The sequence below is a fragment of the Taudactylus pleione genome, unplaced genomic scaffold (assembly GCF_031769625.1).
Source record: "Taudactylus pleione unplaced genomic scaffold, aTauple2 ptg000066l, whole genome shotgun sequence".
Lineage (NCBI taxonomy): Eukaryota > Metazoa > Chordata > Amphibia > Anura > Myobatrachidae > Taudactylus > Taudactylus pleione.
In genome coordinates this window covers 33363554-33377166 of record NW_028284468.1, presented here as the reverse complement: position 1 = coordinate 33377166, position 13613 = coordinate 33363554, and the positions used below count along the sequence as shown (strand labels likewise).

At 45.4% G+C, this 13613-nt stretch overlaps 1 protein-coding gene across 1 annotated transcript in view; it reads right to left on the bottom strand.

The window, feature by feature from the left end:
• The window catches only part of CIITA (class II major histocompatibility complex transactivator), a 121516-nt gene that overhangs the window by 94853 nt on the left and 13050 nt on the right, over nt 1–13613 (bottom strand). The window contains exons 3-4 of the mRNA XM_088466838.1: nt 10915–10962; nt 4456–4476 (exon numbers count right to left, since the gene is read on the bottom strand). Coding sequence (XP_088322964.1) covers nt 4456–4476; nt 10915–10962 — 69 coding nt within the window. The remainder of the gene's footprint in view (nt 1–4455; nt 4477–10914; nt 10963–13613) is intronic.

Genomic DNA, 13613 nt, shown 5'->3' with positions numbered 1-13613 from the left:
TTGACAGCAACTGATTCCAAATGCAAATGTCACACCTAGAATCAACTCCAGACCTTTTACCTGCTTAATTGATAATGAAATAATGAGGGAATAGCCCACACCTGTCCATGAAATAGCTTTTGAGTTGACAGTCCCATTACTTTTGGCCCCTTAAAAAGTGGGAGGCACATATTGAAACTGTTGTAATTCCTACCCCGTCACCTGATTTGGATGTAATTACCCTCAAATTAAATCTGAAAGTCTGCAGTTAAAGCACATCTTGTTTGTTTCATTTCAAAACCTTTGTGGTGGTGAATAGAGGCCAAAATCTGAAAATTCTGTCAATGTCCCAATATTTATGGACCTGACTGTATGTAGTAATGTAAGACACTGCTGGATGTCCAGCTCTGTTTTAGTGAATAAATTACAGAGAGCTGGAGGGAGGAAAATGTAATGTTTAATAATAACTTAATAAGTTGGACAAACCCTGGATCCTGGATGCAGCAGTCTGCATGTTACAGTATGTCCCTCAGATCTCAGGTACAATGAGTAAGTGCTTTATTTCCAACATATGACAGCAGAATCAATAAGAACACTGATTAGCAAATCATCCTATCATTAAGGGGATATGAATTAGAAATAGATATCTCTTCTCTATTTGGTTTTATACAAGCACAATGTTTTATGTACTAGAATGTCCATGTTAAGAATATCATGATGTCTTAATTCTTTTTTTTATCTTTTTTCCCCCTTAAACGTAAATGTAATTGAGACAGTTTCACTAATGCTATTAATTGTGAAATATAAATCTACCAACATGGTATAAGAAAGAAAAGGAATTACAAAAGTAACTTTCAGTTTACACACAGTCACACAGACCTTTAGTTTACATTATAAATATACCAGTGTGGCCTTGAATAACATGACAAGTGCACTTTCAGATTATCTACGAAAGTTGATGGATGGAAAGATGATTAATGTTGTTAAGTGCTAAACCACTTTAGTGTTTATTTAATAACTTAGTGTTTGTGCTTGAGCCATAGGGGTAAATTTACTAAGGTTCGATTTGGTGTTTTTCTGTGATTACCCCGTGATTTTGCAAATCGTAGATTTACTAAACCTCAAATCGATGGCAAATCGCAGGTGAAACACATCTTCACGCTCCAATACATGGGAATACACTATCGGTCCAAATATTGTATGGTTAACATTGACAAGGATAGAAATCACAGATTTACTGAGAATCGTGTTAGTCAAACTGATCAAAATCATACAAAAATCGTAGCACAATGCACAAAATAAATAGACCTGCCTGTGAGCAGCGGGTATATCCAAATCGGTCTGCGCAGACTGATGGCGCGTATACACTACACAAGAAACATGTTGTAATCGTACAGTTATTCCACTCTCGTGTAGTGGATACGCACCTTTGGGGCCTCATTTATCAAAGAGTTTTAATAAATGGTGCTCAAGCCAATCAACTCCCAACTGTCAATTTTCAACAGATGACAGTTGGAGCTGATTGGCTGGGGCACCATTATCATACGCAACAAGTTTTATCACTTGATATGTTTGATAAAACTTGTTTTTAAATGAGGCCCTTTTGGTTATTAAAAACGGTAAATAAAGGGTTAAAAAAAACTGTGTGGGCCCCCACCCATTTTTCCAGTAATCAGCAGCTGCTGAACCAGCCTTGGGGCTTACACTATAGCACTCTATGCTTTTGAGAGAGGGGGATACCACACAATTTTTTTTTTAATTAACCCTTAATTTACACTTGTAAACACAAGGGCCTTCACAGGTCGTACTGCTCTGTGCAGTGCTGTAAATCCTCTGCCGACTGTCAGCGGATTCATGCTTCTATTGTCAGCAGAGTCTATTGTAAATGGGACAAATCGACTGATTTCGAACACAAACATAAATCGCTGAGTATCACCATCGAATCTAAATAGACAAATCAAATGCAATGCTTAGTAAATTTGTGACCTGCTGACTTCAAAACCGCCGCTTCATAAATCCACGGTTTCTATTATATTCTTTCTATGGTCTAACACAGTAATGGTGCTTTGATATTCAATTCTGTTCTATTCTATAGTGTGCTTTCTTGGCAGTTTTGGCCTTAGTAAATCGACGGGTTGCAAAACCGCTGGAATATCAAACCTGCAGCTTAGTAAATTTTGTCCTTTGTGTTAACTAGATCTTCTTAGTCCACAAGTCATTAGGGACCTGATTCAGAGCTGGATGCATAGCCGATGTTTGTGCAGTTGAGCAAACCGATGTGTGTTGGCGTAGGCATTTCCGTTCGGCATCGCTATGATTTCAGACATAGTCTGTGATCCATAGGTTCTTCAGGGTGGAGACTGGTAGGTGTCCTGAAGTGATTGCCGCAGTCACAGTGGCCATATTTTGAGAAAGTTACATGGGAGGCTCTGCACCAGGCAGGGGCTGCTGGAAAAGTCGATGTTGCAACTGATAGTGTGTCGATGGTGGGGGTATTGTATAAGGGGCACTACTACTACTACTACTACTACTAGTGCGTTGCATACTGGGGGTAATGTATAAGGGGCACTACTTGAGGGACTGCATTAAGGTGCATATGGAATGGAAAGGACTGTTCCCAGAGTGACGAGAAAGGGGTGTGTGTCATGGTTATGGCTTTTTCAATGAGACCACGGCCCCTTAATTTGTTTGGGCACGCGCAACAATATGCCTGGGGGCGCCAAAAAATATACTCGCTTACCAAAGAATTTGGGCTAGGGCCGGCCCTGGGTGAGCTGCCTTGTGCTGCATTCAGGAGGTCCCACATATAATGATTAATAATAATTGAATAAGTTGGACGAACCCTGGATGCAGCAGTCTGCATTTTACAGTATGTACCTCAGATCTTTGGTACAAATGAGTAAGAGCGCACGCTCTGAATGAGGGCCGGGCTCCATTTTCATGGAGCGTCCTCCTGGACGCTCGTATAGCTGTGGGTCACCACCCACAGGCTATACGAGCGTGCATTGTGATGGTCGCGATGGTCGAGACCATCGCGACCATCGAATTTGCGAGCCGGAGCCTGCGGTTGAGGTTTTCAACCGCAAGCTCCGGAGTGATTTTGGCTCTATCAGAGCCAAAATCACTCCCACTGACATCACTAGTGATGTCAGTGGGCCGGCTTTTGACGGGAGGCGTGGGAACGCCCCCGTCAGGGAGGCACGCCCCTGGCACGCCCACCAAAGGGGGCGTGCTGTCAATCAACATTGACAGCACGCCCCCTTTGATCGGACACAACGAGCGAAGGACTTTCCTTCGCTCGTCGCGTCTGGCGCATGCGCACGACGGAGCTCCCTCCGTCGTGCGCATGCTCAGTCCATAACATCGACCCACTTGCGAGCGGACAGCCGCTCGCGAGTGGGTCTGAATCAGGCCCTAAGTGCTTTATTTCCAACATATGCCAGCAGAATCAATAAGAACACTGATTAGCAAATCATCCTATCATTGCAGCCTTGTGCTGCATTCAGGAGGTCCCACATATAATGATTAATAATAATTTAATAAGTTGGACGAACCCTGGATGCAGCAGTCTGCATTTTACAGTATGTACCTCAGATCTTTGGTACAAATGAGTAAGTGCCAGCGCAGTTGAGCCTTGCTCAGATATGCAAAGTGAGTGCCGCAGGGTTTGCTCAAGCTGTCGCACGGAAGTACACAAGAGGAAAGCTTAAGCTGACATTTGCACATTTTTGCACTTGAGAATCCATGAGAAATTGCAGCCGTGCATGATTTGCATCCGCCTCTGAATCAGGCCCAGCTGATTGGTTGTTACTTTACCACTCTCCAGTTTCACTCTCCAAGGCTTAGGGCCTGATTCAGAGCCGGACGCTCTGACCAGAGCGCTTGCTCTGAATAAGGGCCCTCCTCCATGAAAATGGAGCGGCCTCCTGGCCGCTCGCATAGCTGTGGGTGACCACCCACAGCATATGCGAGCGGCCAAAAAGATGGTCAAGACCATCGCGACCATTGGACTTGCGACGGAGACCCTGCGGTAGGGTCTCCCTGCCACAAGCCCTAGAGTGATTTTGGCTCTATCAGAGCCAAAATCACTCCCACTGACATCACTAGTGATGTCAGTGGGGCCGGCTTCAGACGGTAGGCGTTCCCATGGGAACGCCTCCGTCTGGCCGCCACGCCCACCAAAGGGGGCGTGCTGTCAATCAACATCGACAGCACGCCCCCTTTGGTGCGAGACCCGGAGTGATGGAAAGCCCGTCGCTCCCCGGGTCTCGCGCATGCGCACGTCGGAGCTCCATCCGTCGTGCGCATGCGCAGTGGGGAACATCGACCCACTTGCGAGCGTACTGCCGCTCGCGAGTGGGTCTGAATGACCCCCATAGTGCATCTCCATAGGTTCTGCCAATAGGTTATAGCACGCAATACAATCTTTTATCCACCAAATCCCTTTTTACACTATCTGAAAGAAAAATAACTTACCCACTGGATGCTCCAAACAATCTGTATAACAAAGCAATATGTTAGTTGTACATAAATTAATATTTGCAGAGAAGTGTAACTGAGTAATTGTCAATCTGATGTGGTTTACAGCATAAATAACTAAGCAATATTACCCAAAGAAAATGTTAAATTGTTTTTTTTCTGTACAGATCTATAGCAGCAGCACAATCACCTATCATGACAACAAGGAACATATGCTGTCAGATCAGATAGGAGGCCCCCTAAAGTTGTGAGGCTCTATTGGAATGACTGACTGACTACCAATGAAAAAGCAAAAGGAGAGATCTGAGCAATAAAAATGTTTTAATAGAAAAGGTGTGTGTGTGTGTGTGTGGGGGGGGGGGGGGGGTGCTTAGCAACAGCATTACCTAATCTCAGGGTTGAAGAGGGCAGAGGTTGAGTCAGGGCTTCAGGGACAGGCATACAATTCAACAGTGGTTTTATTAGTCGTATACTTGCCAACTTTCATCAAAACCCCTCTAGGAAAGTCCTGGGGGGGGGGGGGCAACCCACTCCAGTGACCGGGGGGCATGGCCCCGCATTCTTGTCATCAGGGCACCACCCCTGCTGTTTAAAGCCGCAACTCACAGGATTGTAAAGCAGTGACAGAAGTACATATCATCGAATCGCATCATCCAACTACTGTGCCTCCCACTACATGAGCAAGTAGACGGCACTGGGAGATGGGCAAACTCTGGTAGGCCGGGAAAGAGCTTTGCTAAATTCAGGACTTTCCTGGACCTTCCATGAGCGTTGATAAGTATGCTTAACCCTAAGCGCAGTAACACCAAACACAGCGACACAGTCAGGGCCAGCATGAGGTCCCAGTATGAAGGGTATGTAGCCACGTTATGACCGTGTGGAGGAGGGAATGGCCACACCTTATTGAAAAATGTTCAGACCCCATCCATAGATGCTGTGCCACTGGCATGTATTTGGAGAGCGTTTGAAGCTCTGTAGGCTGTGGGAGATCCTTTGCGACCTAGGGGTGAAATATACTGGCTAGCTCTAACATGGTTGATTAGTTCTTCCACATGCTTTACTGGTTATGATTTACATTTAGAAATATTGTTAAATTAAACCTTGAAACACAAGAGCGGATATTTCTGCCAGCATTTACACATCTGCAAAATCAGTAACAATAGATCTAAAGATATATTCTGCTCAGAGGTTAGGGACAGCTAATAAGGAACCCTGACTCTGATACTCTCTGTCTGTGAAATGGATGATAAGGCTTCAGACATGAAAGCCTGGGCAGGAATGTAAGAGTGCGCTGCACAGCCTCATGTTTGAGCTCTATATAAGAGAACTTGCAGAGGCGGATTTGTCACAAGGCAACATAAGCGGCTGCCTAGGGCCCGGTGGGTCCCAAATGGCCCGTCGCCGGGCCCCACAAAAGTAATTGGCAGGAATCCTTTTTTTTCTGGAGGAGCACAACGTTCACCGCGTGACGTCATGACGTCACGCGGATCCGCCCCGCACTTCCAGTGTCTGCACTGTACTATACAGTGCTTGGAGGGAAAGGGATCGGACTCAGGGGAGTTGATTCTTAGCATCATCCAGCCCCACTGGTGCTGTGTGTGGAGACCCGCTTCAAGTGTCCCTTCGGCAATCCCACCCCCATTACCTGTACAGTCCGCGGGAGGAGGCTGCTTCCTATGAGGAGAGGAGAGGAGAGGAGAGGAGATCTGAGCCGGTCCGTGTCTGCGTGGCAGTGCTGGAAATGCAGGGTGAAGGAGGGGCGCAGGGGGGAGGGGGTGGGGGTTGTGTGTCTTCTTGTGCTGTGTGAATGTATAATACTGTAAATTAATGTCAGTCAGTGTGTGTGTCAGTAAGTGGTGTCAGTGTGTGTCAGTAAGTGGTGTCAGTGTGTGTCAGTAAGTGGTGTCAGTGTGTATGTCAGTAAGAGGTGTCAGTGTGTGTGTCAGTAAGTGGTGTCAGTGTGTGTGTCAGTAAGTGGTGTCAGTTTGTGTGTCAGTAAGTGATGTCAGTGTATGTGTCAGTGTGTGTGTCAGTAAGTGATGTCAGTGTGTATGTCAGTGTATGTGTCAGTGTGTGGTGTCAGTGTGTGTCAGTAAGTGGTGTCAGTGTGTGTGTCAGTAAGTGGTATCAGTGTATGTGTCAGTAAGTAGTGTCAGTGTGTCTGTCAGTGTATGTGTCAGTGTGTGCCAGTAAGTAGTGTCAGTGTGTGTGTCAGTAAGTGGTGTCAGTGTGTGTGTCAGTAAGTGGTGTCAGTGTGTGTCAGTAAGTGGTGTCAGTGTGTGTCAGTAAGTGGTGTCAGTGTATGTGTCAGTAAGTAGTGTCAGTGTGTATGTCAGTGTATGTGTCAGTGTGTGCCAGTAAGTAGTGTCAGTGTGTGCGTCAGTAAGTGGTGTCAGTGTGTGTGTGTCAGTAAGTGGTGTCAATGTGCGTGTCAGTAAGTGGTGTCAGTGTGTGTGTCAGTAAGTGGGGTCAGTGTCAGTAAGTGTTGTCAGTGTGTGTGTCAGTAAGTGTTGTCAGTGTGTGTCAGTAAGTGGTGTCAGTGTGTGTGTCAGTAAGTGGTATCAGTGTGTGTGTCAGTAAGTGGTGTCAGTGTATGTGTCAGTAAGTAGTGTCAGTGTGTGCCAGTAAGTAGTGTCAGTGTGTGTGTCAGTAAGTGGTGTCAGTGTGTGTCAGTAAGTGGTGTCAGTGTGTATGTCAGTGTGTGCCAGTAAGTAGTGTCAGTGTGTATGTCAGTGTATGTAAGCGGGGTCAGTGTCAGTAAGTGGTGTCAGTGTGTGTCAGTAAGTGTCAGTGTGTGTGTCAGTAAGTGGTGTCAGTGTGTGTCAGTAAGTGGTGTCAGTGTCAGTGTGTGTGTCTATAAGTGGTATCAGTGTGTGTCAGTAAGTGGTGTCAGTGTGTGTGTCAGTAAGTGGTGTCAGTGTGTATGTCAGTGTATGTGTCAGTGTGTGCCAGTAAGTAGTGTCAGTGTGTGTGTCAGTAAGTGGTGTCAGTGTGTGTGTCAGTAAGTAGTGTCAGTGTGTGTCAGTAAGTGATGTCAGTGTGTGCGTCAGTAAGTGGTGTCAGTGTGTGCCAGTAAGTAGTGTCAGTGTGTGTGTCAGTAAGTGGTGTCAGTGTGTGTCAGTAAGTGGTGTCAGTGTGTGTGTCAGTAAGTGGTGTCAGTGTGCGTGTCAGTAAGTGGTGTCAGTGTGTGTGTGTCAGTAAGCGGGGTCAGTGTCAGTAAGTGGTGTCAGTGTGTGTCAGTAAGTGTCAGTGTGTGTGTCAGTAAGTGGTGTCAGTGTGTGTCAGTAAGTGGTGTCAGTGTCAGTGTGTGTGTCTATAAGTGGTATCAGTGTGTGTGTCAGTAAGTGGTGTCAGTGTGTGTGTCAGTAAGTGGTGTCAGTGTGTATGTCAGTGTATGTGTCAGTGTGTGCCAGTAAGTAGTGTCAGTGTGTATGTCAGTGTATGTGTCAGTGTGTGCCAGTAAGTAGTGTCAGTGTGTGTGTCAGTAAGTGGTGTCAGTAAGTGGTGTCAGTAAGTGGTGTCAGTGTGTGTGTCAGTAAGTGTCAGTGTGTGTGTCAGTAAGTGGTGTCAGTGTGTGTCAGTAATTGGTGTCAGTGTCAGTGTGTGTGTCAGTAAGTGGTATCAGTGTGTGTCAGTAAGTGGTATCAGTGTGTGTCAGTAAGTGGTGTCAGTGTGTGTCAGTAAGTGGTGTCAGTGTGTGTGTCATTAAGTGGTGTCAGTGTGTGTGTCAGTAAGTGGTGTCAATGTATGTCAGTAAGTAGTGTCAGTGTATGTGTCAGTAAGTGGTGTCAGTGTGTGTGTGTGTCAGTAAGTGGTGTCAGTGTATGTGTCAGTGTGTGTGTCAGTAAGTGGTGTCAGTGTGTGTCAGTAAGTAGTGTCAGTGTGTGTGTCAGTAAGTGGTGTCGGTGTCAGTGTGTGTGTCAGTAAGTGGTGTCAGTAAGTGGTGTCAGTAAGTAGTGTCAGTGTGTGTCAGTAAGTGGTGTCAGTGTCAGTGTGTGTGTCAGTAAGTAGTATCAGTGTGTCAGTAAGTAGTGTCAATGTGTCTGTTAGTAAGTGGTGTCCGTGTCATTAAGTGTGTGTGTCAGTAAGAGGTGTCTGTGTAGGCAAGTTTATCTGTGTTACTAAGCAGTATCGGTGTCATTACGCAGTGTCTGTCAGTAAGTGTGTTTGTGTCAGTAAGAGGTGTCTGTTAGAAAGTGGTGTCTGTGTCAGTAAGGTGTGTCAGTAATTGTGTATGTGTCAGTAAGTGTGTCTGTATCAGTGTCAAAAAGTGATTTCTGTCAGTAAGGGGTGTTCGTGTTAGTAAGGCAATATGTGTGCATGCAGCTACTGTATGGGGAAGTGTGTGTGCATCTATGAGGGTTATGGGGGCAATGTGTGTGTGTGCAGCTATGGGGGCATTTTGTGTGTGTAAAATTGTATGCAGTTGAGGGAGTGGGGCCCCAAACTGATAACTTGCTTAGGGCCCCATGAGGTCTAAATCCGGCTCTGAAGAGAAGGACTCCAGGTGTCAGTAACAGCCAGTGGGCTAATTGCAGGACTGTCACACCCAACCATGGTTTGCAGCTGCTTATGAAAACTTCAGGGAAAACTGTGCTAATCAGAGTCCCTATTTAAAAAAAAAATAGGTAGGACAGCTCTTTGCACCCCAAATGTTAACCTGCTAACGTGAGAGATTGACACATACCAGACCTGTGTCAGAGTTGCAGAATTCTCTTAATCATCTCTGTCAATGTTGCTGTATTTGTGTTCATCCTTATTATGCTGAAGAGAAACTGCATTTATGATTCGCTGCTAACTTTAAGATGTTTGTATCTTGTGTTATGACTTCTGAGAATAAGGAAATAAAAGTGTATTTAGCCAGCTTCCAGGCACTGGGAGAAAAAAATTATAAAAGGGCAACTGCATTGTTTTGGTCTGTATGATTAGTGTAATTAGAAAGAAAATTCCCTGCACAGGCAGGTCAAATAGACTCTTTGCTGGGGCACTCTTAAATATTAGTATGAAAAAATTAATGATATGATGAATAAGTAATAAAATAACAATTTTAATTCACTCGTTAAAATATTAAGTGCTAACAGCACTGAGGATATTGAATTAAGTGACAAGACAAAAAAGACAAACAAACATATAACATAGAAAAATTATTAAATCCTGCCTGAGGAATCCAATTAATATTCTTATTGCAGGAAAATAGTGGGCGAGAATATAACCTCTCTCTCAAAGAGAGATAAGGATGGCTGGCAGCCGCAGACACGATAAATAAGAAAACCAATATTCCTTGCTATTGGTGACCACAACTCTTATTTGGCATATATACTCGTGTTGTAGGACTAATATTGGACGTAATCACATAATAAGTCCACTTAGTTCTAAGTAATTGGTTATGTTACCTCAGTGTCTTAAATATATGGATCACAGTCAAGTGCCAACGAGTGTAATTCGCAGATTCTAGTGTTATTAGTTTTCTGTTAATATTTATTGAGTATTTAGAATGTTGTAAACTGTATATATCTAACTTCTACAAGTCATCAGTGTCCCAAATGTCACCAGGAAGAGGCAGACATGTACCACTGTTTATGGGCTTGCCCTATCATTAACTATTTTTAGCACCTCCTACGACAATATGCAGAGGAAAAACATGTCAGTCATGTTCAATTCATCCTGGGAATGGGCTATTTTAGGGATATTCGACCCCAAACAACAAATTACCCCGGAGGGCAAAAATTGTTACTAGCTCTTAGCGCAGCTGGTCGAAAGATAATCCTGCAGGGTTGGATCCTTAATACGCCACCACAATTACCCTTGTTCTTTGACAAATTGCATCTTTTGTTTAGAATGGACTGGGTAGAAACATTATGTAACAAGGTGGGACAATGGGAATCTTATATTAATACCTTACCACTCTCAACTAAACAGCAAATTCATAGCAGCTTACACCAGACCACCTGGTACCTCACTGGAATTGTAGCGCAGGATCCCCCTATTCATTTCTAGAGACAATTTGTTTAACTGCTGCCTCCCACCTGGACTATTGCGTTAGTTTCTCTAATTACACTACTGGATTTGATTGTTTTCTTGACAAATGCGTATTTCCGATTCTATAGTTTTTTTTGTTTTATAAATGGTTGGAAACTTAGCTCCTTGCTGTTTATATGATAAAATTAATTAATGTATTACTGGACATGGTTAGCAAATTTATTGCATCATTGTCGCATCTTTTCCAATATTGTATTTACATTGTTTTATTGCTTACTTCATATTTCTGTATACTGCAATGCTTCAAATAAAAATGTATTAAAAAAAATGAATATGTCTGTCTAGCACAGTTCTAAGACAATTGTTGTTCCTCAATTACTCCCCAAGCATACGATGGAGGGCAGGAACTGCGCGAACTTCTGCAAATTCCCCAGAGCCATACAAATGAATGCATTCATTAATTCTTTATTTCCTCACCTGTGAGTTGATCAAAGTCACTGATTGGAAGTGCATCTTCAGCAAAATCTAGGCAGAAAAATAAGAAAGTTATATAAACGATTATTTTCATACTAATGTGACTGAATAAATATTGTGAAGCGCTTTGTAATTTGTTAATAAAATATATAAATAATGATAACACCTTCACTATATTTTACCTTGAAATATTAAAAGTACTGAATCATATCAGAAATGCATTCCATGGTTTCAAGGTTAAAGTCAAATAAATAGAAGGAGTGTGCCCTAATAGCAGCCAGACAAAATGTGTGCACATATAGATAACAGAGGTTCGGATAGATCAGAGGGCACATAAACTCCTAGGCAGGGCCGGCTCTAGGGGTGTTCGACCAGTGCGGTCGCACAAGGGCGCCACCCGTAGAGGGCGGCACCCCTTCCCAGCATCCCGATTTCAGCGGGACAGTACTGTCCCGTTGTTCCACCTGCGGGCCGAAGTGGCCCGCTGGTGGTCAAATCGGGAGGCTGGGGAACCCCACCGCCGCAGCTGTGCGGCGATGCCGGACCCCCGGAGAGTGAATGGATGCCGCGCGCGCAACCATTCACTGACAGGACAGGGCTGGGGGAAGCCCAGCCAGTGACGGAGTGCTGGGCTTTACCTCCAGCCTGACGTTATTTGAAGGCGTGCCATGCGGGCACGCCTCCAATTAACGTCACACAGGGGGTGTGGCCTATGGTAATTAGGCCACGCTCCCAAATTCGCCCGCACACGATATTAGGGCGCTCTCTCCAGTGGCAAATGCAGGATTTCTAGAGGGGGGTTTCCAAATGCTTGATTTTAGAGTGAGTGTGGCCAGTCCATGAAGAGGGCAGAATTAGCACTTATCCAGCTTTAATATGCATCATACAAAGTATATTGTGTTGCATAATTCCAGCATATACAGGACCAGGGATCACAATAAGCCATTAGATGCGGCAGTAGGTCCATCCTGTCTGAGATGAATGTTTTTCTTCAGATGTGGGCATCATTCTAGAGCATTGGAGCAAGTCCGGGAGTCTGGGGGAGAGGCAAAGAACCTAGCACTGCCCTGGACATATATATGTACATATTGGTCTCCTTATGCACTGGATAGTGTATTATTATACAGTATTAATAACCCTATTGATGGTCTATAGCAGTGTACCCCTAACAGTGCATGTTTTCCACATGTCCTAGTTGGTGCACATGTATATTTTTTACTAGCTGACACATTTTAAAAGATCCACAGGTGGTGCTAATCATTTCATTAGTGATACTGAGAAGAACATGCAGCACTAGTAACATTCTATTATATTACTCTTTCTATTGTGGTCATGGTGTGTGCTGAGGAGGGGGGTTTCCAGGCAGACGGAAACCCCCCCTGCGTTTGCCTATGCTCTCAGGGTCCGGCACAGGGTGAACAGAACCATGGAGCCGGCCCTGCTCCTAGGCAGAAATGGATGAAGTTAATAAAATGTGGGTAGTGGAAGTTTGGTGATAATGGCAGTGGCATAATGTCAGGGATTGGTGAGTGTTTTTTGTTAAGGGGGAGTGGTTAGTAGGAGTGTGGGTAGGGCTGTAATGTTATATTGCCTCTTTGAATTTGATCTGCAAGCTGTACAGTCGCAGACTGTAGAGCTCTGGTCTTTTGGTATTTCTACTTTTTGTTTTTCTCCAGTCACTCTGTTCTTGACATTGTTCTTTTCCCTCATCCTACCTTTCTGTCTACTTATTCTTTTTTCTGTGAGCTTTAGTTATTTTCCTCTGCTGTCTCTTCTCCTCTCTCTCTTCTAGCTGCCTTTGCTTCATGACTCGTCCCCGATGTGCCCGCTCTGTCCCCGCCCACCTGGCTGATTCTGCTGGGGTGGAGCTGGTCCCTACCCCTGTTCTACCACTGCCCCCAAATCCTGCTGTCCCTATAGTGCAACCATGCCTGTCCTCACGGCAATCCAGGGAGGCATACGTGACTTCTGTCAGGCCCCTGTGGAGTTGCGGATGGCTCAATCTAGTCCCAGCCACACCAGCGCCCATTCCTCTGCTGCATCCCGCTCCGGGACTATGAGCGGCCGGGGTTCAAGTAAGAGGAAGCGGCCACATCAGAGAGTTAGCTGGGAGCTTGTCATGGTGCCGGCTCACTCCATCGTGAGGGAGGGGGGGGGGCGCGTTGCCAGCGGCCATCTTCTAAGGCCAGGGGGAGGAGCCAGCACCCATCTTCCCAGTCTGGGGGGGAGTAGCCAGGTGGCCAGTAATATAACACCCATAATGCAGAGCTTGCATACTGCCATGGGTTCCCCCATGGCAGTTGCTGCTGACCCCTCCACGCTTGGAGGTGTTATTGCAGCTGGACAGAATACCAATAAAGGTAATGTGCTCCACTGGGGATATTGCTGGGCTGCTTGTGTCAGTGGAGGGTGCTCTTACACCCCTGCTGTCACAGCAGTCGGGGCGTGCAGGTTCAGCTGGGGTGTCCTCATCTGCGCCCGCAGAAGATTGGTGTGGGTGCGGGTGCTGTTGGTGCCCCTTGTTCAACAGTTAAATAGTATTTGCGGACTCTCCCTCTCGGCTCCGCATGCTGCTCCTGCTGTTTCTTTTGCTACAGCTGCCGTCGCGACTCCTCAGACAGTTGGTACTTTTAATGACACGAACGTTGTTGGTTTGCAAGATTCTGCCTCTGTGTCTTCCTGTTCAGGTGACAGTGTGGTCG